This window comes from Pelophylax lessonae, assembly GCF_965119305.1.
Source record: "Pelophylax lessonae genome assembly, chromosome: 5".
Taxonomy (NCBI): Eukaryota; Metazoa; Chordata; class Amphibia; order Anura; family Ranidae; genus Pelophylax; species Pelophylax lessonae.
Genome location: NC_138772.1, coordinates 215942279 through 215968762, shown reverse-complemented (window position 1 = coordinate 215968762; position 26484 = coordinate 215942279). Strand labels below are relative to the sequence as shown.

Sequence of the window (26484 nt, the reverse complement as noted above, 5' to 3'; positions counted from 1 at the left end):
TTGCTGCGGTGCCGTTCCCGGAAGTGGGTGTCAAATGTGGCACCGGAGGGGGGAGGAAGCAAATGAGCGAAAGTTCCACATTTGGGTGGAACTCTGCTTTAACCTCTTTACCTCCGCTCACATTGCTGCTACTGCCGCCGGAGGCTCGCTCCTGCTGTTTTCAGTCACAGCGGGAGTCGGGCCAGGGGAGGAGCGGCGGGGCGATCGCCGCTGCTCTTCCCCGATCGTCGGGAATCTAGTTTGGAGATCCGCCCGTCTGTGTAAACAGAGCGGGCGGATCTCCTCAGTGACAAGGAGTGACAGATTGCAGGGTTCAGCATAGCTGAACACTGCGATCTGTCCTTGTGTCACTCAATCACCTCCCCCACCACACGTTAGTAAGCACCAGGCATACATTAACCCCTCCCTCTCCAATAAAATTAACCCCTTCCCTGCCAGTGTCATTTTTACAGTAACAGTGCATATGTATAGCACTGATTACTGCAGTAATGTCACTGGTACCCCCAAAAGTGTCAAAAATGTCAGTCAAGGGTCCGATCTGTCCGCCGCAATGTCGCAGTCCCGCAAAAAAAAAATCGCAGATCGCCGCCATTACGCGTTAAAAAAAAAACACCAAAAATGACAGAAATCTTTCCCTTAGTTAGTAAACTCAATAACTTTTGCGCAAACCAATCAAAATACGCTTATTGTGATTTTTTTTACCAAACATATGTAGCAGATAACAAATTGGCCAAAATGTTTTAAAAATTTAGATTTTTACATTTTTTGGGGGGAATTTCATATAAAAAAATGTTAAAAATATTGTTATTTTTTCAAAATAAACACTCTTTTTTTGTTTCTAGCTATAAAAGTAAAAATCGCACAGGTGATCAAATACCACCAAAAGAAAGCTCTGTTTGTGGGAAAAAAAGGACGTAAATTTTGTTTGGGTACGGCGTCGAACGACCGCGCAATTGTCAGTTAAAGTCGCACAGCGCCGAATCGCAAACAGTGGCCTGGACGTAAGACAGCAAAATCCTCCGGTGGTAAAGTGGTTAAGCTGGCTACACACTATACAACTTTTATACAATTTTCTTGTACAACTTTCCTTTAGATTTACCAAAACTGTATAATATGAGGTCAAACCTAAATACTTTGAATTTGTATGCAGCCAGGCCGGTTCCTCTACTACATAGTTGAAGGTAAATCTAAAGGAAATTGAATAACAAAGGTTGTATAATGTGTATCCAGCTTTAGTTAATTCCAGGTGGTGACTTTTTTTTTGTGGCCAGGCAGTGTAGATTCCCTTTAAAACTTTAGGGTGCAATATCCTAACTGCACACTAGATGTCGCCAGTGCTCTGATTCTCTGTTACCTTTCTAATAGAGCTTAGTTAGCGGAGTTCTTGTTCTATCCACTCCCTCGCTGTACGGATTGGCTTTGATTCCTCTGTAGGATTTGGCCAGAGCGTAGTCACAAGTCCCCCCTGGACACTCCTTTGTGATCTTGCACTTTGGGACACAGCCACCTCTGGATAATTAGCACAGCTGGCACCTCTGCTGGGATCTGGGCTCGGAGGAGTCGGGATGGCTGGAAGATCTGAGTGTATGGCTGGAAGGAGGCTCATTCTAGCGCTGCATGGAGCGCTTCTACTAACTTTGGTGGTGTGTTATAACATTGATCTGGATCACCCTATTGTCTATCAGGGTCCCAATGGCTCGTTTTTTGGATATTCTGTTCTAGAGCATCACCATGATGACACAAGATGGTAAGATTTTATATGATACTTTGTATTCTGGGGTCCCCATAGCCTGTGATCAGATGGAAATGTTGTTTGACAGTTCCAATACTGCTACATACACATGGCCTCCAGGACTATGCACCCCTGATATTCTAATATAAGTCATCATTTATCTTCAAAGCCATGTGAAGTTCTAGTACCATATAGACCATAGGCTTTAATATTGGCAGTGATCTCATCCATCCTGCAAGGGTGCCCATGAATGCATCCATTGTTATCCTGGATGGCTACAATAAGCATCTCTTGTCTGATTTCCTTTCCTCCCAGACTGTCATTGCACTACAAAGTTGTACAAGTTTTATGATCTTTGCTTTGTTTGTTGACTGATGGTAAAACTTTTTTTAATGGGAGATTTTTTTTTTTTTTAATTATTATATTGAAGGGCGTGAAGAATACTTTTCATTATTCTTTTTACAGTTACTTATGTAGCTCTGCCAATCTACACAGCGCTTTTCATTCTGTATATTGTGTACATTAATGCAGTCAACACGTGAGTTTAATAGTAACATGTCAATGGGTCTTTGCAATGCAATGCAAAGACAGTTTGTAAATTTATTATATAAACTGATGTATCAGGTTTGGGTACACTGTGGCTGAATTTCCTTTTTTATTTTATTTTTTTTTATTAAAAATATATATAAATAACCTGAGGAGTGGGTGGCCTGGATCCCCCCACCTCTGGGTTAGCTGTAGACTGGCTTTAGATGTCCTACTGTAGTTGACCTTCTATTGGTGCCAAAGTTCACAAGCTTTTTTTTTTCAGACTGGGAACTAAATGAACACTCTGACATTGTTAAATAGTTAACAGTTTAGATTGTAAGCTCTTGTGAGCTCCTATTCCATTTGCCTTGAATTGTAACTGTACTTTCTCCATTTATTTATAAACACAAACTGCTGGCACTATATAATTCCAAATTATATATATATATATATATATATATATATATATATATACTGTATATATATATATATATATATATAGTATATATATATATATATATATATATATATATATATATAAAAATATCTATCTCTCTATATATATATACACATATCTCTCTCTCTCTCTCTCTCTCTCTCTCTCTATATATATATATATAATTTTTTTTTTTTTAAATACTATATATATATATATATATATATATATATATATGTGTAAATACTGTTTAAAATAAGCCAATTCCTAAATGAAAATTGCCAACAATTGATTTGTCGTACGGTTTAGTGCACAGCGGTGTTAGGTTCCATTCACGTTTGTGTGATGCATTGTAGATGCCTTTTAGGTGTGTTACCATTGCATGATTTTTTTTTTTTTTTTATGCAATTTGCCTTATACACACCCCAAATGCACAGATGTGAGGGGGGGGGGGGCTTTAAGCTGTGTGCTTAATTATAAGGGAATTAGTATTTTCAGGACTGTTCAGCAATAGCAGCCTTCATGCTCTCTCGCTACACATGGTTAAGACTTAGAGAAAAGTTACTGTAAGGGCTCATTAGCATGTGCTTTGGTCTCTGTAAGAGTGATATGCATCCGGATCCCTCTTCAGAGAGCATTTGACATACAGTGGAAGGTGTTGTATCGCCTCCTCACCTTCTGCTTTAACCCCCTTAATGCCCACATTCACTTAAATAGCTCACATTTCACAGGCATAGTGCCTGCCAAAAGCAACTGGGGGTAGAATTCTGGCTAAGCATGGCAGCTGCAGCATGTGTAGACCCTGGCCAATGTCTCTGCAGCTATAGGAGTTAGCGATTGAGGGGTGGTAAAAACATGGCTTAACCTCAGCAGGCCCGGATCAAGGGGGTGCTGGGGTGGGCTGTGCCCCCCCCCCAACTTTTACTTGTGCCCCCCATGTCTCTGAGAGGGCATTTACTGATCCATGAGGGTCTCTGATGGGGAAAGTTAATGTAGGGGGTACTCTGTTGGAGACACCTGATGGAAGGGGTACTCCGATGAGGACCTTGATTTAAGGATTACTCTGATGGGGACACCTGATGTAAGGGGTACTTCGATGAGGACCTTGATTTAAGGATTACTCTGTTGGAGACACCTGATGTAAGGGGTACTTTGATGAGGACCTTGATTTAAGGATTACTCTGATGGGGACACCTGATGTAAGGGGTACTCCGATGAGGACCTTGATTTAAGGATTACTCTGATGGGGACACCTGATGTAAGGGGTACTCCGATGAGGACCTTGATTTAAGGATTACTCTGATGGGGACACCTGATGTAAGGGGGGAACTCCGATGAGGACCTTGATTTAAGGATTACTCTGATGGGGACACCTGATGTAAGGGGTACTCCGATGAGGACCTTGATTTAAGGATTACTCTGATGGGGACACCTGATGTAAGGGGTACTCCGATGAGGACCTTGATTTAAGGATCACTCTGATGGGGACACCTGATGTAAGGGGTACTTCGATGAGGACCTTGATTTAAGGATTACTCTGATGGGGACATCTGATGTAAGGGGTACTCCGATGAGGACCTTGATTTAAGGATTATTCTGTTGGAGATACCTGATGTAAGGGGTACTCCGATGAGGACCTTGATTTAAGGATTACTCTGATGGGGACACCTGATGTAGGGGGTACTCTGATGGGGACACTGATTTAAAGGGGACTCTAAAGTGGACCCTGATTTAAAGAGGGAATCTGATGAGAACTCATGATGTTTTGGGGGGACTCCAATAAGGACACCTGATTTAGAGCAGCACAGGTTCTGTTTAATCATTCTGATCTTCTGATCATAGTGTTCCCTGTTCACAGTCCACCTCAGCACTACCTGTCAGACATTACTTCCAGGTTCTGACTGTGTATACAGAAACAGGGAACCACTGGTTCTCTGCATTTCTGTTAAAATGTTTATAATATGCCTTTTGACTTTTTTTTTACCCTACCACCCCCCCCCCCCCCCCAGATCATATAGTCTAGATATGGCCCTCAACCACAGGGTTTTACCACCCCCAAACTGCTAGCGTGAATTAGCCCTAAGTGTTACGTTTTCCGGTGAGGTACATTTTAAGGCTTAGCCAAAAGACTTCACATCTGTGCACTGTGGGAATTGCAGCACACCACAACACATAGCAACTTTTTACCATTAGTTTTGGTGCGCTGCATTATAAAAATAACGTACATGCACTTTGATGCCATTTAGGTGGCGCAGGCAGTGGAGTCAAATGAATTAGGCTGCCTTATGCAATGAACAGTAATGCAAGCTTCTAAAACACATACCTTATAATATTACCATCCAAAGTATGTCGTTCCCAAGTGCATTGACCACATGTGCAAACAAGGTGACCCAACTAGTGACCTGTGCTGACCTAGCCAAAGGGTTGGGTTTAGGATAGAGCTTACGCTTATTTAGATTTTATGACACTGACCCCCCCCCCCCCCCATGCTTAAAACTACTACTGGGTTTTCAGTGACCAAAGATAACATACCAAGAAATAAGGGGTCTATTTATCAACACTTTAACTCAAGATTCAAACTATTTATAATTATAAATTTTATTTTAAGGATTAATTAATAAATGTGTTAGGTCAAAGTGTTAGTAAATGAATGCTTTTGAAATGTTCATTCAGTGCCGGTTCACATATATGCAATGCGGGAACCCTGCGAATCCACTGCGGGTTCCCGCATCGCATTCAAATCGCAGGCAGTTCACACTGCCGTATGCAAATTGCTGGGGGTGTCAATACAAAGTTAACGACACCCCCAGATCAGTTTGCATATTGCAGAGCGAACTGACAGTTCGGACATGAATGTGAACCACCATGCGCTCCGATTCTGCTGCGGACCCCAAAAAAAGGGTCCGATGCGTGTTGTGTCCGAATCAACAAATTCAGCAATCTGTATGGCTGAATTCGCACCGCACAGACCTTTAGTTGACTGAATGAATAAGCATACCACTAGTACAGTAGATTTAGTGGTGAAAGGAATGCATTTGCTAGTTAATATAAGGCTGCATGATTCCGTTCACATGTCTACCTTCAGGCTGCAGCAGGTGGCAACCTAAGAACAACCTAAGAAACTTAGAACAGCATAGTGTTGCATAAAGTAATGATTGGAGCACCAGTGATTGGTGATAAACAAGCCAGTAATGTAGGCAAATCGGTTGTGACAAGTGGAGTATTGGTGTTCAGTGGGATAAAATAAAAATAAATTAATTACGTGAAGGTTGCACAACCTCAAACACTGTTCACTGTCAGTTAACAGTGGTTTTCTGAAGAAGACACTTGTACATTCATTTGAATAAAAAAAGTTCCTACACTCACAGATTTAAAGATTTACACATAAGGGCAGGCATATAGTTCACGCCCCCAGTAACCATGCTAGACTGAAATATCAGTTATGAATATACACTATAATACCAAAAGTATTGGGACGCCTTTACACGCACATGAACTTTAATGGCATCCCAGTCTTAGCCCGTAAGGTTCAATATTGAGTTGGCCAACCTTTTGCAGCTATAACAGCTTCAATTCTTCTTGAAAGGCTGTCCAAAAGGTTTAGGAGTGTGTCTATGGGGATGTTTGACCATTCTTCCAGAAGCGCATTTGTGGGGTCAGGCACTGATGTTGGAAGAGAAGGCCTGGCTTGCAGTCTGCTCTCTAATTCATCCCAAAGGTGTTCTATCGGGTTGAGGTCAAGTTCCTCCACCCCAAACTTGTTCATCTATGTCTTTTTGGACCTTGTTTTGTGCACTGGTCCAAATCATTTGGTGGAGGGGGGATTATGGTGTGGGGTTGTTTTTTTTAGGGTTTGGGCTTGGCCCCTTAGTTCAAGTGAAGGGAACTCTTAAAGAGTCAGCATACCAAGACATTTTGGACAATTTCATGCTCCCAACTTTGTGGAAACAGTCAAGTTCCTTTACCCCAAACTTGTTCATCCATGTCTTCTTGGACGTTGTTTTGTGCACTGGTCCAAATCATTTGGTGGAGGGGGGATTATTGTGTGGGGTTGTTTCTCAGGGGTTTGGCTTGGCCCCTTTGTTCCAGTGAAGGGAACTCTTAAGGCGTCAGCCTACCAAGACAATTTGGACAATTTTATGCTCCCAACTTTGTGGGAACAGTTTGGGGGTTGGCCCTGCCTTTTCCAACATAACTGCATACCAGTGCACAAAGCAGGGTCCATAAAGACATGGATGAGCGAGTTTGGGGGAGGAACTTGACTGGCCTGCACAGAGTCCTGACTTCAACCCGATAGAACACTTTTGGGATGAGGTAGAGCGGAGACTGCGAGCCAGGCCTTCTTGTCCAACATCAATGCCTGACCCCACAAATGCAACTCTGGAAGAATGGTTAAACATTCCCATAGACACACTCCTAAACCTTGTGGACAGCCTTCCCAGAAGAGTTGAAGCTGTTCTAGCTACAAAGGGTGGGCCAACTCAATACTGAACCCTACGGACTAAGACTGGGATGCCATAAAAGTTCCTGTGCTTCTAAAGGCAGGCAGGTAATATTATGTAGATGATGTAAATAACTGTGAATTGGATTGTATTTTCATCATTTAATCTTGTTCCCATCATGACTGCAATTCTATATGAAATGCGATCCATTCTTCATTACATCAGAAGAATTAGTCATACCACAACTGCTTGCTTTGGAAACATTTATTGCACAGCAAAGTGGACAAATGTTATCGTAATGTGAAAAGTATGACTGTGTAAACGAAACTAGCTCAGCTCTCCCAGGCCCATGTTGCTTACCTCTCTTAGTGATAAGGTTGCCTTTTTTGTAGTTCTTAGCAAGCAGGCTTGGCAGGAAACTGAAGGCACTGCAGAGATTTGGATAGAAGTGTGGATGCTGATTTTGCTCTTTTCACAAATAGAGGAAGTGATAAGAATCACCATCTTAAATAGTAAGAGTCGTATTTTTTTAAAGCCAGGTCATCAACAAAGTTCAGTTAGCACCTATGCACAAAGACTCTGACTGCAGAAGTACTATTTGCATTTACATTTTTATTTTTTTCCTGCTACATATGACGACCAATAGACATGGGTGGGTAAATCCAGCGGTAATATAAAAAAAAAAAAAACTACTTTGAGACCACTGAAGGGGTAAAGCCACCAAAGGGGTAAATGCAAACTCTTAGCAACATAGGTAATGAACAGCCACCACTTCTTTGTCTGTTGGTTGTGTAACAGAACTGCTCTGAAAAAATGATGTGATGACATTATGCCTTCACCTATAGCAGCTGCCTTTCCCTTAGTTTACATTGACACCGGCGATTAGAGCCGGTGCAAATACTAGTGGAAGAAATCGGAGATGTAGGTGCAGCTGACCCCATTCACTAAATTGACAGGTCCCCGGTTCTCTGCACAGCCATTGATTACCTGTGGGGATTACTGCTAGATGCACTTTGCATGTGTCCAGCAGTGATCACCACAGATAATTGCTGGCTGTGCAGAGAGCCACAAAAAGCTGCGGGCGCTGGCAACCCATTAGTACAATAGACGGGGCCAGCGGCCGCACCTAGCCTCTGTGAACCGCAGCAGGAACAGCCGCTACAATTCGCACCAGGCTTAAAACACCAGTGTAGCAAGGGTCAGGGCAGGCTGTGTTCAGGGAGAGTAATCCATTATTCAAGCAAGGGTCAGGGCAGGCTGTGTTCAGGGAGAGTAACCCATTATCCAAGCAAGGGTCGGGCCAGGCTGTGTTCAGGGAGAGTAATCCATTATCCAAGCAAGGGCAGGGCAGGCTGTGTTCAGGGAGAGTAACCCATTATCCAAGCAAGGGCAGGGCAGGCTGTGTTCAGGGAGAGTAATCCATTATCCAAGCAAGCGCAGGGCAGGCTGTGTTCAGGGAGAGTAACCCATTATCCAAGCAAGGGCAGGGCAGGCTGTGTTCAGGGAGAGTAATCCATTATCCAAGCAAGGGCAGGGCAGGCTGTGTTCAGGGAGAGTAATCCATTATCCAAGCAAGAGTCAAGGCAGGCTGTGTTTGGAGAAAGTAATCCATAATCTACAATAGTAAACAGTAACAGTAGAAACAGGCTTGGCAAGGAAACAAGAAGCATGTGAGGGGCAGCAAACCCTATCAAAAGCACAGAGCCCTTGCCTTGTGATGCCAAAAAGAGTGCAATGGCACCCAGCCAATCAGATGCAAGGAGGCAGAGCAGTTTGTGCCAACCATTTCCTAGCAAACAGGGCATTGCCTGTGGTCACTGCAGCAAAATGGTTACAGAGAGGGAGCCTGGCGCTCCTATTGCATTCTGGTGTATGCTCATAAAGCATATTTAAAATTGAACCTTACAAGGAATTATAGTGTTTTTTATAATATATATTTTCTTTTTCTCTTTATTATGTACGGGTCTAAAAAAATAAAATAATATATTTTTCATTCTCATCTCTGATAAATATAAAACACAGAGTATGACTATTCCATATTAACATTTCCAGCCGGCAGATTGAGTTCTAAGCTTCTCTGTTTGTTCTTAGCTGCTCTTATGAATAAAGTCTATTGTTTACAGAGCTCCATAGCTCAAGGTGAAATTGACACACATATCTGAGTGAGTCAAGAGAAAATCAACTCCCTGTTTTCCTCTTCCTGCCTGCTGTACCCTACAGATTTTCAATTAGAGAGTAAGAGGATGTAAGAAAACTTCTTCTGCAGTGCTCTTTGGAAAAACCATAATGCTTTGTGGCACTCTGTAATAACAGTTTGCCATGGATGTGCGCTATAGGTCACGGCAATTTATAGGTTAAAATGAGCCTGAAGCTCACACATTTAGTATAGTAGCAGCACTGGCTAGTTAAGATGCTAATCAGGGACACTGTAGGGGGAATTCAGAAAATCAATAATAACATTTTTCTGGTAATAAGGTCCTTTTAAACCAAAGATAGTAAACTGGTGGTAATTAGGACCATCTCTAAAGCTGGACATAGATGGATCAATATTTGGCCGAATCAGCAAGGAATGGCCACAATTTCGTCCATCAATGGTCACTCCCATTTAAAGGGAAGCAATCTAGAGAGGAACCCCTTTAAAATGGAACTGTATGAAAAGTTGTGGTGCTGATTAATATATTGTGGCAGAGGATAAGTCGCGCTGTCAAAATACAACAACACAGCAGAAGGATTCATCCACCTGCCTCCATCAGCCTGCTGGCTTCTCAAAAAAGTAACAAATCATCTATGGCCAGCTTAAGTTAGTGTAGAAAAAGACCAGTGCTACGCTGCCTCTTACTGTAGACAGGTAAGTTTAAACAAAGGGCAGGGATGCTGGCTGACGTCCTTACCCAAGTTTAACAATGGGCATGTTTGGTCAATGGCATTGGCAAGCATCACTGCTACTTTGATTACATTTACCTATCAGCAGGGGAACAACCAGTGACGTTTGTGAAGCTACTGGGGCTGAACATTCCAGCTTCAGTGAAGACCTTCTTCATGGGACAGATTCATGTATTTGTTTCTGTCATTAATCTGTCACTAGCTATGACATATGTTGCTCAGATGGACACCATAATTCTATGACACTCATGAACTCTAGGGTGTGAGCTCCATTGTCTGAAGAAGCATTGGGGGGTCTAATACATCCCTAGTGTTTTCATAAACAGGTATTATCACATAGCTGGCATGTCAGAGGACATTTGGAAGAACTGGTATAGATGTAAAAGGGATCAATGTAGGGCTATTTATGAAGAAAAAATCATAAATACATTTTTACCAATATTTTCTATAAATATTAAATTATATATATGTAGCCAGGAGCTACATTTTGCCTGCGTGGTCAGGAGACACACTCCGCAGCGAATAAGAAGTGAGAGCGGAGCAAAGAATCATGTAGTTCGAAGAGGCAGGGTTTTCACTGAAGTTGGACTGCTATTGACTACAAGTTCCAGCCGGCTGGAGAGAGAGAACAGAATGCTGAGAGAGATGATATATAGTGCAGCCTAATACAACTTGGTGTGCCACTCAGGCTCTGCTAAAGCAGGGTGTATAAATCCTTGAGCATCCGCCACTGGGAGTGCTGGCCTGGCACGGGATGGAGCTCAGAACAAAAGGGGAAATCATTGTAGCTGCACATCCATGTAGACCCTAGGATTGATGTGAGAGTAGCAATCCATGACCCTGTGGATCCCCATGACTAAGCTCCGAAAGGTTGAGCAAAATGCGTTGGGGCATGAAGTCCAGGCTGAGGTTGCCACTCTCACATCGATCCTAGGGACTACACAGAGGTGATATATAGCCTATGTTGGGACAGGATCACTCTCTTGGGACTTTGGCCTTCAACCAGACAGCAGTGACTCAGACAGTTGATGAGAGCGAGCCAGCGGTGCGGCCTAGGCAGCAAGGGAAGCCTCGGGGGAGTGTGGATTTGTATCCGCCTAAGGCAGTTCCGGTTGCCTGGGTGGCAATCAGGAGGCCACGTTCATCGTTTGCAATCCAGATTCGGCTGAATCACTGTGTGCAGGGTGTGCGGTCAAGCATCCCTTTTTCTGATTACGCCATCTGCAGGAGCCTGCTTAAGGATCTTCCCACCATTTCTACATGCCTGGTGTCGTTTGGATTGGTTAGTGGGCGGAAGCCCACCCTAATTGCTCCCCAAGAGACACTGCATGCAGACATTTTTACTTGCTTCTCTACACAAAGCCCCACAAAAAAGACCCAATTTTCTTGGATTCCCTATTGGAGCCTGTTTAAAGAGATACTGTACACTTGCTGTCATAGCATTATTCTGAGCTAGCTGAAGACACAGAACATCTAGGCACTCCTATTTCACCATTCCCCCCCCCCCCCCACAAAAAAAAAAGGGACATTGGGTATCATATGGCCACATCTGCAAGGTACTCTTTCTTTTAGAGACCATTGTTCTATAGTTGGTGGATAACTCGTGATGTATATCCAGACATTGTTGTGGCTTCAGGTGCAGAATGGAATAGTCTGTCACCAAGCTGGTCATTTTCCTTCCCTTTTCCTTATTTGAGGTCATAAGCTCTATTCATGTCAAGAGTGGCTGTTGTTCTTTCTCTTTGATTTTTGATGGCCACAATTACTCTGTTTATTGTACTAAATGTAATACTTTCATGTGTACCTATGCTATACTTTGTTGACTTGCTAATTGCAGAATATTCAGTAAAGAATAACTTGCATACTGCATTTTAGTTTTGTGTCTGCACTGTTACAGCCAGAAAATGTCTGAACCCAGAGTGTCAGAGAGGTCGGGAGACTTTGAAGGTCAAGACAACCATTGAGGTCAAGCATCTTCAAGCAGCCCTCACGGGGGTAGCGGTACATAATATATCAGTGTAAAAAAATATTAACCAAAATCTTAGCAAAAACCCATAAATAGTTGGTTCGGACATAAAAAAAAGGTATCAGGAATCATGTCTAGTGCTGACCGAACTCCATCACTGCCCTGATGCCACCGTAAGATAAATATCTAGCAAAGTCGAGAGACTTTGAAGGTCAAGACAACCATTGGGGTCAAGCTTCTTCAAGCGGCCCTCACAGGGGTAGTGTTACATAATATATCAGTGTAAAAACATATTAACCAAAAATGTACCAAAAACCTATAAATAGTTGGTTCGGATATAAAAAGTTATCAGGAATCATGTCTAGTGCTGACCGAACTCCATCACTTCCCTGATGCCACCATAAGATAAATATCTAGCAAAGTCTTTTCAGCTGTGAATATGATAAACCCCATCCACTTCAACAAATAGCTGTATTTTTGTCATGTTGGACAACTGCAGACTCTTAAGATGCATCTATAGGAATGTTATTTGTAGCACAGTGGCACCAGTTTTCTTAGTTTTTCAAGATTGTTTAACAGGTCATTGCTGCAATAAGCTATTTCTAGGTGTATAGATTGGTTAGGCTGCTGTTGCCAGGAGAAAAGTCCTACTTGTCATTTTTAGACAGTAAAATAAAAGGAATACAGGTCAACAGTGATATTGTGCAATACGATTTTTGCTACACTTATTAGCCAGCTGTTCTTGATTAGTAAGAATATTACCAAGTAGTAAAAGTTTACTTCTGTAATGCTGACCCTGCATGCATAAGATTGCTTTCAATCAGCCTTGTGACTGAACAAAAGCAGCCAAAGGGCTCTTACCAAATGGGCAGCTAGAGGGCAATACAATAGGTGGTAAATCACGGTTTTTCCACCCCCTGAACACCGAGGTAAAAGTCTACTATTGCAGCCAGACAGGAATGTACACATGTACAATTTTAACTGGGCTTGCAGAGTTTGACAGGTAGCACTGCTTTTCATATGTGACCATTAGGGTCAATAGGAGTGTGCTGGAACTGTAAGTTCAAAAGCCTGAGATTTCTAAAATAAAACAGACATTGGGAAGGTAGCTGGATCGCCTCCTGAACACCTGGAAGCCAATGATCTACCACCATGTGAAAAGTGATCCACTACAGATTGCTTTCCACAGGGTGGGAGACACTGCCACCCATTTAAAAATAGCCCTAAACGACTCCTCCATCTACCCCAAATAGCACAGACGTAGGGATCTCCCCTGCCGGCTAATGTATTTTGACAACCGGTGCCTGCCGCTATCAAATTGTCTAAAAAGTGACTACAGCTGATTGGCTACAGTCACTGTTTGGCTTACAGTTTTCCACCCAGCTACTTTTATCCTCATATTCAGCAGGAAACGGCTGAAATTTAGTCCAAGGATGACCAGCTTTAGCTTTTGGCCTTGTCTATCAGCTATACTGTTGCATTGTTTATAATTTTTTATTGTTATATATTTTTTGTCGTATTAGCATACCTAAATGGAGAGGGGAGAAATACAATAGGAGTGCTCTATAACAGTGGTCCTCAACCCTGGCCTACAGGGCCCACTAACAGGCCAGATTTTAGGTATTACCTTGGGGAGATGCAGACTAGAGTACTGCAATCACTGAGCAGCAAATGATATCACCTGGGATGTATTTCAGTTATCTTGCAAATCTGGCCTGTTAGTGGGCCCTGTAGGCCAGGGTTGAGGACCACTGCTCTATAACTATGGCCCTCGAACCCTTTTTCTTTGTTTCCACAAGTCGTCTAAGTCCCGGTTCACATTGATGCGGCTGCGCCGATCGCATGTAATATCGGAGCGCACTGCTCCTTCATTACATGCGATCGGCTGTGCGGTATGGCTAAATTTGCACCGCACCCGCAGCAAACACGCACAGGACCCTTTCTTGCAGCCACATCAGGATCGGATCACACAGCGGTTCACACTTGTGCGATCCGATCCTGTGCGAACTGCAAGATCGCACTGCGATATGCGATCAAACTGGGGGTGTCGTTAAGATTACATTGACACCCCCAGCGTATCGCATATGGCAGTGTGAAAGGCCGGGGGTGCTTTTGCGATGCGGGAACAGGCTGCGAATTCGCCTTCCCACATCGCATAAGTGTGAACCGAGCTTAAATGTCTGTATTGAATAAGTTCAGTGTTCCAGCATCATCTGTCTGGTTGTCAGACAAACATTTCTTGTATACCCTTTTATATGGCACTAGCTTATTCAATAAATCCAAGTGTCATGAAGTGGCTTAAAGCTTTCTCCTTAATCCCTCCATGTTTCCATATCCCATTGGAGGTGGAGATGACAGTGATGACAACAGACTCTTGAATGTGGGTATTGCTCTGGTTTCTGGTCTTCCTGAGCCAGGCACAGGCTGTCCCTGTATAGTTGAATATTCATTACAACTCTCCAAACCTTTCTTCGTAAAGCGATAAAGGAGAGATGGGAGATCGGGCTTGTGCCCTTGCTTTAAGAGCGTTTCATGTCTTTACACTTAAAAATCTGTGATAAGTAACCTGTGGTCTTCTAAGGAAACCAGTGTAGTGAAATGAATCCTTCTTGTAGATTTCTACGATACAGTTGATGGGCCAAGATTTTTCAGCCAATTACTATGTTTACCTTAAGACAGGTTGGCTCCCACCTTACTCCACCATTCTTCCTCTATAGCAAGAGTCTCCAAACAAGGGCCTGTGGGCCATATCCTTGCCTGCTACAAGATTTTATCTAGCCCTCTAATGTGAAAAGGGGCTCAAATGATGTAAGGGGTGACTCTGGTGGGGTGACTCTTATGTTAGGGCCAAAGCTCATGTAAGGGTAACTCTTATGTAAGGGGGCTAATTTAATGCTGTTCACAAAAATAAAAGTACTAGTTATTCATTTAAAGTTGATTTGTTAATTTATAAAACAGTTTTTTTTTATTTGGCCTGTGAACATTTGTATAAAATATGATATGGCCTTCATCTTGAAGAGTTAGGAGACACTGCACTATAAAAACAAACATAGTTCATCTGATGCCAACTCACATGTTTGAAGATTGATATATTTCTTTAGATTGTTCTGCAGCCTGGTTATCTAGGTACTTAAAATTAAAGCGAAACTTCACCCAAAACTTCCCATGTCTGCTCGGATCACCTAGGCAATCCAAGCAGAAGAAGATCTCCTACCCTCCTACCTGCCCATAACCTTCTTGGACACGGCACAGGCAGGGCTGCTGTTAGAAATCATGGGGCCCCATACAGCCTACCTGACATTATTAGTGGACACAAACCTAACATAACTTCCTTCTAAATCTAATTACATACTTCTGAATCCTGCACTCCATACCTAGGCTAAGGTTTAAAGCCCCTGCTACTGCTAGTGCAATTTTTCCACACCACCAGCCATGCCCACCACTCCTCCTCACGTTCTGTAATTTAGAATTTTAAAATTCTCAGGTCTAGTAATAAACGGGTATATAGGTATATACAGGTGAGGATTGAAGTGGTTAAAAAGAGTGTTGCTTTTTTGTTAAGAAAATTGACAATCCCTTCATATTCCAGCTGTCCTCCAGACTCTCCCTGTATCCTCCTTCCTCCTTGACCTCAATCCCCTTTAATCACCTAGAAGGTAGAGTAGAGTAATGGTCCCGCCCAGAACTCCCCCCCCCCCGCGCCTCCTCTGGATGACATTCCCTCTCTGGTCCACCGATTGCAGTGTGGACACATAGGATCTGGGGATATGCTAAGATCTATTACTGGGGATATCGGGCAAGGGAATCAGATTGGAGCAGGACAGGTAGAGGGGTTGGGGCAATTACAGGAGCGATGCCCTGTGTGTCTCCCTCCAGCATCTGAAAGCCGGCTGGAGGTAGAGGGGGAGAAACTGCCGCAGAGAGCCGCACACAGCATTCTTCCTGTAAATGCTGTGCCCATCATCCTCACTGTCCTGCCCACATCCGCTTTCCCCTGCTGCCTGTGTCCCTGAGCCCCATGCAGGGGGACCGTTGGTACCCACTTATCTGAGGCCCTGGTCAAAGGCCCAAGAAGGCTGTGGGGCCATTCACAAAGCACAGCGCGGCTCACGCATATGCAGCCAGCTGTGGTGCCTCAAGGAGTAACAGCAAGATCCCCACAGTTAAGATTCCAGCATCGGGGACCCGAAGACTGGTGAAGAAACCAGCCCCGGTGAGGATTGTGCTGGATCCTTGGATAACTAATGCCTCGTTTCCACTGAGCGGAACAGTTCGGGTCGGTACAGTTTAAAAGGGTTAGAATGGTCCGGCCTATTCAGGTGAGCGTTTCCACTGCAAGTCGGACCCCCATGGGCCATGTGGGGTTTACACCAAATGCCTTTTGACGTGAGCATTGAGGCTTTCCTGTGTGCCAATCAGTGGAATGTATCGTGTGACGCCAGTAGCTCCGCCCTAACCGTACCGTACCATTTCCTATGGCCCTACATCTGAAGGAGGACCAGGAATGGTACGGTTTGGTTCGGTTGTATGGGCCACTTTCATAATGGAAACACTCAAAATAGCGTACCATAACTACCCGAACCAATCCGCTCAGTGGAAACTAGGCATAAGTGTCTGTTTATTAAAAGTCAGCAGCTACAGTATTTATAGCCCCTGGCTTTTAATTTTTAAAGAAATGACTGAAGAACCACTTTAAAGTGTATTTCTACTTTTGCAGCCAAGTTTGGATAACGCCTACTTTTTATTTGTTACATATTCTCATTCACCTAGCAAAACTTTAAAAGGAATATTTAAAATTTGTAGCTTATCTTTTTTGGAAACTCCAGAACTTCTTTCTTGTTTATGGGCTGGGGAACTGTGTTTGCCATAACTAACCCTATCTGTACTATGCTGGCAGATCTCTTTATCAGTTGTAAACTAGATCTGAACACTACAAAGTCAGATGACTGCATGCCAACATCATATAAAAAGCATCTTCTGTATTCAAACAGTTAAAAGCAGCAGTGGCTAAGTAGTTAGCACTACCGCCTAGCAGCATTAGGGTCATCGCTTCTTATCCCAACCACGGCACTACCTGCTTGGAGTTTACATGTTCTCCCTGTGCCCACGTGGGTTTCCTCCCTCACTCCAAAGACATGCTGGTTGGCAAATTGACCCTAGTATGTGAATGTAAATTAGGTACCTTATGACGCTTTTCCACTGCATGGTACGGACCGCTTTGGCTCGGTTTGGTGCTTTTCCATTGCATGATACCGCATGGTACGGGTTAGAACGGTTCGGTACGGTTTAGTACAGCGGCGCTTTTCCACTACATGGTACGACGTCGGTACGGCTCGCTTAAACAGTATCACTTCGGTTGGGGTTCCAAGCAGGCCATACTGATACCATTTTCCACAATCCTTTGCATGCAGCATTGATTGTTTGACACTACTAGCCACTGATTGGTCAGAGAATCGTTGTAATCCCACCCACTTACTACTAAGTACTACAACAGTGGAAAAGCAAACCGAGCCGAGTAGAGCCTATACAGTGCTAAAAGGTGCGGACTCGTACCACGCAGTGGAAAAGCAAACTGAGCCGAGCTGGGCCAAGCAGTGCCGAGTGGAGCCAAGCCGGTACTTGCAGTGGAAAAGTGCCATTAGATTACCTTACCTTCCCTGATTCTTAATGACCTATAACTATGATTGGATATCCCCTGGCCAGTAGGAATGTAGGGCATCTGGAGGCAGGAAGGGGATCTGTAAGAGATTTGAAATCAATTACAACTTCAGTTTTTTTTTGTTTAAATAATTCCTGTCACCAACTTAAACAATTGCAGTTGACACCACAGAAAAATCAAGTATTTGACATGCCTACTTGCAGTGCTTTTGTTTCTATAAATTATTTTTTAATCACTTGCAATGTGCCTTTGGATGTATTAGAAAATATGACTAGTCAGTTGTCCTAGCACAGCCCCTTCCTTCCTTCCTGAATATCATAGCCCTCTCCTCCTCTGGTAGTTTCTAAATACTCTCTGTGCTGACCCAGCTCCTCTGCCCCCCACCTCTCTCCATAACCTTATATGTAGGTACAGGGAAGGAGTGTAGGCTAATACTAAAGAGCAAGGGTGTCAAACTCGGTTTCATTGTGGGCCACATCAGCATTACCGGTGCCCTCAAAGGGCCAGTTGTTTTTGTAAGACTGGTTTAATTAATACCTTAACACTTAAAGGGTAACTCCACTTTTGTGGGGGAAAAATAGTAAATAAAGAAAAAACAATATAGCATATACAATTGCGACACAAATCATATTGTAATTGAATGTTATTAAAAATGACCTTTCCTTTTCAATCTGCAGCCACTGTAATTTTCTGAAACTGCAATGCAATATGGCCACCTGGAGCTGTTCTGTACACAGAATGTGTACTGACCACACCCCAAAAACATAATTTCCTGCTTGTGTGATTGGCTCACAAATTTTCCTAGAAGCCTGCCTAAGATACAAGTCACATTTCTGGCATCCCCTGCAACAATACAGTCATTTTTGGTGAGATACTCCCAATAGGAACATGTCTAAAGGGATGCAGGCCCAGCATCTTTCCTCATTAGAGCCCTGCAGCTGCCACAGCTGATAGATAATTATGAAACCACTTTCATTTGTCCAACTTAGCACAGGAGAACAGAGGAACAAACAATGATTTCATCAGAATAACAAAAGGTAGGAATTTGCAACGTTTGTTAACCACTTGCCGTCTGCTCACATTACTGCTACTGCAGCAATGTGGCTCGTTATCGTCCAGCGACGTAGTACTACGTCGCTGGACTCCTCCCCTTCTGGGTGGCGCTCACGCGCCGCCGGAGGCTCACTCCCGCTGTTTTCAGTCACAGCGGGAGTCGGGCCAGGGGAGGAGCACCGGCGATCGTCGGGGAATCTAGTTTGGAGATCCGCCCGCTTGTGTAAACAGAGCGGGCGGATCTCCTAAGTGACAAACAGTGACAGATTGCAGGGTTCAGCATAGCTGAACATGCAGTCTGTCCTTGTGTCACTCAGTCACCTCCCCCCCACACGTTAGTAAGCACCAGGCATACATTAACCCCTCCCTCTCCAATAAAATTAACCCCTTCCCTGCCAGTGTCATTTTTACAGTAACAGTGCATATATATACTACAGTAATGTCACCGGTACCCCCAAAAGTGTCAAAAATGTCAGTCAAGGGTCCGATCTGTCCGCCGCAATGTCGCAGTCCCGCAAAAAAAAATCACAGATCACCGAAATTACGCGTTAAAAAAAACCCACCAAAAATGACAGAAATCTTCCCCTTTGTTAGTAAACGCAATAACTTTTGCCCAAACCAATCAAAATACGCTTATTGTGATTTTTTTTACCAACCATAGGTAGCAGAAAACAAATTGGCCAAAAATTTTAAAAAAATTTGATTTTTACATTTTTTTGGGGGGGAATTTCATATAAAAAATATTGTTATTTTTTCAAAATAAACGCTCTTTTTTTTGTTTATAGCGCAAAAAGTAAAAATCGCACAGGTGATCAAATACCACCAAAAGAAAGCTCTGTTTGTGGGAAAAAAAGGACGTAAATTTCATTTGGGTATGGCCTCGCACGACCACGCAATTTTCAGTTAAGGTCGCACATCGCCAAATCGCAAAAAGTGGCCCAGACGTAAGACAGCAAAATCCGGTGGTAAAGTGGTTAAAATCCCTGCAATGTACACAGATCACCCGGAGGTGAATGTTTTTTTCTCAACAAAAGTGAAGTTACGCTTTAAGTTGTGAAGGGCAGGTTTAGACTGGCATGAAGCCCACTCACTCTCCTGAAGCAGATGATGCAAGTCTGAAAAGGAGGATCGTACACCACTGGTATCATCCACAAGAAATTTTATTGGAGACTGCTCAGACCAAAACATAGTTCTGCCATGTTGTTCTGTCTGAATAGTCTCCAAACTTTTCTTGTGGATGATACCAGTGGTTTGCGATCCTCCTTTTCAACTGGCATAGAATTGTATTATTCTCGTTTTAATTATAAGCAGATGTTCAGGGCACCTCACCTTCCCCCCCTTACATCAGATGTCAGGAGCCCACCCCAGAAGTCAAGAGTCAACCACCCTTCCTTACATCGCAGTCCAATCCCCTAACTTGTGCTGCTGACGGGAAGAAGCTAGGGATGGAGCTGCAGGAGAGGTGCGAGGACCACATGAAATGGTCTGGAGGGCCGGTTCGACCCACGTGCCTTGTGTTTGATGTGCTAAAGAGTGTTACTTGAGTGACAACTCAGAGCCTGCTGGGGGTGCTGACATCACATCCAAGATGGTGGCACCATCAGCATTTTAACTCTTCCTGTACACCCTGGCATCCCTATAAGCAGCTGATCATGTGATTACTGTCAAAGTAGTCACATGATTGGAAGCGACTTCTACCACCTATTGTTTTTTTAGCCTGGACCAAGAGCTGTCTTTTACAGCTCAATTTTTCAGCATTTAAACATCAGCTGCCCAGTGACACATACTGTATGTGTAGTGTGCTGGTGGTAAAGCCCACCCTTCTGCCATTTCACATATGTGTTGGCAATTGTAAAGGGGTTAAGGTCTTATAGATGTCTATACAAGGAGGGATTTTTTAAGTGAATTGCATACATAAATATTTGAAAGCACATATAATCTTTTAGAAATATTTTGTTAATTATAGGGTCTCATGAGCAGTTTTAGTTAGTTTATAGCAGTCGAACAGTCGGTAGGTGGTAAGGAAACAGCTGCATTTTGTATAATTCTCCAGTGCTGCATTTTTTTAAAGCCGTTCTGGCACAGAGCAATCATGAGAACCAACAGTTAAAAAGGTACTTAGAATAATATTTTGTAAATTATATATTACATTTAAGCAATAACACACTGTTTTTCCAATTGGCATAAATTAGGAGGCATACATGATTATTTTTTTATACTCAGTTTTATTGCAATTGAGCAGTGGTACAGATACAACAGTTTATATCACAGTGTTTATTCAGGGTACATAGACTTGAAGATGCTAACAATGGAAAAGAGAGTAGTAACATGGATGTATAGAGTAAACACTGGACTATTAACCACTTAAGCCCCGGACGATTTTACCCCCTTCCTGACCAGGGCCTTTTTTGCGATTCGGCACTGCGTGACTTTAACGGACAATTGCGCAGTTGTGCGACGCTGTACCTAAACAAATTTGACGTCCTTTTTTTCCCACAAACAGAGCTTTCTTTTGGTGGTATTTGATCACCTGTGCGATTTTTACATTTTGCGCTATAAACAAAAAAATAGCGTCAATTTTGCAAAAATAACAATATTTTTCACATTTTTTTATATGAAATCCCCCCCCCCCCCAAAAAAAATGTAAAAATCAAAATTTTTTAACATTTTTGGCCAATTTGTTTTCTGCTACATATGTTTGGTAAAAAAAAATTTCAAAAAGTGTATTTTGATTGGTTTGCGCAAAAGTTATTGCGTTTACTAACTAAGGGAAAGATTTCTGTCATTTTTGGTGTTTTTTTTTAACGTGTAATGGCGGCGATCTGCGATTTTTTTTGCGGTACTGCGACATTGCGGCAGACAGATCAGACCCTTGACGGACATTTTTGACACTTTTGGGGTTACCAGTGACATTACTGCAGTAATCAGTGCTATACATATGCAGGCAGGGAAGGGGTTAACTTTATTGGGGAAGAAGGGGTTAAGTGTGTCCCTAGGGGCGTGCTTCTTACTGTGATTGGACATGGCTACTGGTGTAGGGACAGTGATCAGCGGTCCTACATAGTAGAACCATTCCTACACAGGGGAGAATGACAGGTGGCTTGTTTACATCAGCCGCCTGCCTTTCTCCCTTCACGGCGGACGATCACGAGTGACCGGTGGACATCGGGTCCGCCATTCACACGCACGGATTTCCCAGGGAACGAGCCACTATTGGCTTACAAGCAAATGACAGGCTAGTGATGTACCGGTACGTCACTTTGCCTGGCCGGGGCTGACCGCTGCAGTATATGTACTTGCGGCGGTCGGCAACCGGTTAAGGGAGAAGTACAGCCAAAGCTCATTTGGCTGTACTTCTCCTGTGGATCACAGGAGTGCAGATTGTTCTGCACTCCTGTGACCCGGTTTCAACAGACAGCAGGTTGAAGCCCGCTGTCTGCTGACATCACAAAGCCGGTCCATTTTGATGCCAAGGGGCGGGGCTTGGTCATGAATGGCTGCACTGATTGGTGGATTGTCTGTTAAATACTTATTGGTTTACACTGCACATTGTCACTTGCCTGATGACATGGCCCTGTGAGGCTCCAAAACGTTGCTGTATATGTGACCACGTAATAAATCTTTTGACCCTTCCGAGGAATCCTTGGTATGCTGATGACATTTCTTCTTTTTGAGTATCTAGGGTCTCCAGCCTATGTTCATTGCAGCACCCAACAATACTAAACAGCCGGTTTTCTTGAATGTGGGCGTGGGTAATATTGCGTTTTGAATTTTCGGGGTCAGAAAAGATCGCGACCATATGGTCCGGAACAGCCCACATGCCTGGACTGGCACCTGGTCCAGCCTTTCAGCAAGCCGATGAAAGCCTGAGCCAGCTGCTCCCGCCTCCTCCACAGCCCAGCACTCCAGTGAACGCAGGGGGCAGAGCAGACAGCGGTAACTGACAGTCACCAGCTCTCTGCTCAGAGAGAACCAAGAGACCAGTGGTGTTTGATTGCCCGGTTCTCAGCCTTAAACCAGTGGGGGAAATGTACAGCATCAGACTGATGCTGCATCCACCTAAGTAATCATGATTATAAAACAAAATTCCCATACTTCTCTTTTAACTAATTGTAGCGGGGTTAAACATGCCTAAAGACACTGTTTGATATGTGGGAAGGAACTAGGCTCCCTCTAGTGGTAGCTGCATGGAATTTCCCGGGCTGTGACTTCCTTTTCACAAGATGAAGAAACTACATCTCCCAGGCTGCTTTGCAAGATCCAGGAACTAGGCTCCCTCTAGTGGTAGCTGCATGGAATTTCCCGGGCTGTGACTTCCTTTTCACAAGATGAAGAAACTACATCTCCCAGGCTGCTTTGCAAGATCCAGGGTGCACGGCTGCACCGCACGGCACTATGGGGGAGGTTATTTAAAGGAAGAGAGAAGCGCGCGAAGGGGGGGGGCCTTTCTGCGCTGGACTCTGAGGAACCAGCGAGCGAGAGTGAAGGACTGACACTGGATATTGGGCCAGAGCCTTTTAGCCTGGAGGGACGACGTGGAACCGTCCCATCTCAAGCACGAGGCACATTCCTGGAGGTCATACTGCTGTTTGCCGAGACCGGAAGTCATCCGCCAGAAGGACCCCGCGCGGCTGGCATATAGCCAAAGGACTGAGACCGCAGTGGAAGCGCGCGAAGGAGAAACTTCTGTTGGTGAGAGGGCACATGCCCAATAACTGACTTTATCTGCTGAAGAGACAGTTTTATCTACAGATAGCGGTAGCGCAGCAGGAGGTGATAAAACCCCGGGGTTTATCACCATACTCTCTCAGGAGACTCATAGACAAACAATACGGTCTGTAAAGGAGTCGCCAGAGGCTTATCTCTCTCGCAGAAGTTATTGCTCAGTTACGCAGACACCCTGCGGTGACAACTAACAGCTCGTTGTTTTCTCTCTCTTGATCTTTATTCCTAATCTGGATTACAAATGAGCTCTATTCAATAACCTTGCTAGCGAAGATCAACAAGAAAGAAGAGAACTCTGGGGGAGGGACTCAGATAGGCCCACCTACCTGGTACTGTGTCTAGCCTTAATGCAGGAGGAGTGTGGGGGTATTCTTTTACCTTTTTAAAGCTGTTTTAAATAACCTTTTATGGACTTTGTATTGTATTGTATTGTATCTCCCCTATTCAATTTGATATATAGTAAACTAAGTTTGGTTAATTACAATCTTGTGCGTTGTTCCATTGTGTCACCCAGAAGGACTACTATTCAAGAAGGTAACAAGGTATTGTTGCATAGTGAAGTATTGTATTCCAACCTGTGTATCTATTTGATAGTCCAGTCCTATTCTGGGTCAGTTGTGCCTGAGGAGGGATCGAGCCAATTTGATTGGGTTGTTAGGCAGGGTGTAGACCCAATAATATAATCAGCAGCTCCTGCGGGGGTGGTGCTACACGTGGGGGCTCGTCCGGGATTTCTACAGTCCTGCAACACAACCCTCTCAGCCATAGAATCCCCTCCCATGCAGAAATGGATCCTGTCGCTGCTGCTGAGTGGTGCAAGGAAGAGAATGTCATAGTGGAAAATGGCCTGGTGGTTGAAATCAAGGGAGAAGCCTGGACTGAAGAAAAGCTCCTCCCTGTTTTGAGGGCACTATCCACAGACAGGAAATTTTGGGTGATTGACATGAAAACTGACACCACTGTCCCACACACGTATGCACTGTGTGAGTGGAGGAAGGGGGTCCCTGATTATTTCAACGGAAACAGTGTAAAAACTACTGACCAAACAGAACTTTTCCTGATACATCCAGGAGTTCCTATTGCGGGTCCCTCATCCACCACCCCTGGGGTATCCAGCCAAGAAAAAGGTGTCCAAGAAGGGCATCCTGAGTCATCACCTTTGTCGACTTTTAGCTCAGAACTGTGTGCTGTTCTTGGGGAGATTGTGGCAAAATGTAGTAGGGACTCCTCGAGCTATTTGATGACTGGATATAGGAAGCTCCGGACATTCTCTGGGAAACAGCCTGTGCCTTCAGCAGAAGATGGGTTCGAAGAGTGGTTAGATACCGCCACTCAGGCTTTGGAGGAATGGGAGGTACCAGAACAGCACAAGAAGCAGAGAATCACAGAGAGTTTAAGGGGACCTGCATTAGAGGCTGTACGTAATCTAAAGCTTAGCAAGAAGAACTGCACTGCACAGGATTATTTGGACATTCTGCAAGATGTGTTTGGTCGGACGGAGAACGCGGCTGAACTTCTCTACCAGTTGGACCACTGTTATCAAGAAGAGGGGGAGAAGTTGTCCGAATTCATTAAACGTCTGGATAGGATTATCCACCAGATTCTGTTAAAGAAAGGAATAGACCACCGGAAAATAGATGAGACTCGTGCACGACAGGTTCTGAAAGGGGCTCAACCTTTAGATCCCATTGCCATACTGTTACGAACTCGTCGAGATGGCGGCATTCTAGAATACCCCGATCTGATTCGAATGGTCAGAGAGGAAGAGGTTATGTTGGACAACAAGAAGAAAAGTCGGCAGTTTGACTCAACTGCCCGGGTTGGAGTGATAAGTGTGGAAGAGGGTGACTCTCAAGTTGAACTCCTAAAGACCCAAGTGTCTCAGTTGATAGAAATGGTGTCCATCCTGACTGGTCAGGTATCCACTCTACCCAAGGGGAGTATATCGGAGAGGCCAGATGAACCTGTTAGTCTCAGCACAGATCCAGAGCCACGGCCTGCAAGATTGTTAATTTGTTTCAACTGCGGGGGAGTTGGGCATGTTAGAAGGGTATGTCCCAGCTCAGGAAATGCTGCCGCGAAACCTCGCGAGCCAGCGGGAAACTTCAGAGGACACCGGTGAAGGAGTCAACCGGGTGTCCGCCAGTCTTAAGGGACTCCAGAAGTGGTGCAGGATCAGGGAAACTGAGTCAGGGGGTCAGACCCAAATATAATACCCCCAGTTCTAGACTCCGGGTTACTGAGGGAAGGAAAGTCAATGCACACCGGGTTCAGCGGGGGCCCAGATCAAGGAAGAAAAAGGAGAAGAGGGCCAGGGTACAGAGAACTGAATCAGACAACCAGGCTACATCAAGAGAATTCCCAACTAACTTGGTCGGGCCCTCCCCAGTGGTCTCGGTTCAGGTGGAAGGAATTTACACAAGAGCCCTCCTTGACACAGGGGCCCAGGTGACTCTTTTGTATAGAGACTTCTATGATAAATATCTTACCCATCTACCTTTGCAGAAGTTGGAAGATCTGGAGATATGGGGTATTGGGACCCAAAGTTTTCCCTATGACGGGTATCTGCCAATCAAGTTGACCTTTGATCCATCAGTGGCTGGTGAAGCGGAAACCTTCGACACCTTAGGGTGGTCTGTCCTCGTCCACCAGGGGCCAACAAAAGCTCTCTCATCGTAGGAACAAACACTGACCTGGTAAGGCGCCTTCTGATACAACTGGTCCAGGGACAAGATGCTCAGGCGCCAAGGATCCATCCCATGCTACGGCAGGCCTACCAACGATTAGTGTTGGAGCAAGAGACCCCCGCAGAAGGAGTTGGACGACTCTGGAAGCTGGATAGAGCAGAAAAGGTCTTACAGCCAGGAGAGGTGGCCTGTTTTAAGGCTTCTGTTAAACTCACATGGCAACAGCCGGGTCCCTTCGTTATCTTTGAATCAGGTCAAAAGGAGAGACAGAGAGGGATAGAAGTGATCCCTGAGGTGATCCCTTTGAAGGTGTTACAGGAAAACCGTGGAAGGGTTTTAGTGAGTGTCAGAAACACCTCTATTACACCAGTGA

At 44.2% G+C, this 26484-nt stretch overlaps 1 protein-coding gene across 1 annotated transcript in view; it reads left to right on the top strand.

The window, feature by feature from the left end:
* The first annotated feature begins 1422 nt into the window (after positions 1-1422).
* ITGA9 (integrin subunit alpha 9) overlaps positions 1423-26484 on the top strand; it is a 578355-nt gene continuing 553293 nt past the window's right edge. Inside the window, exon 1 of the mRNA XM_082257332.1 lies at positions 1423-1747. Within this exon, the coding sequence (XP_082113458.1) occupies positions 1566-1747 (182 nt within the window). The 5' untranslated portion in view covers positions 1423-1565. The remainder of the gene's footprint in view (positions 1748-26484) is intronic.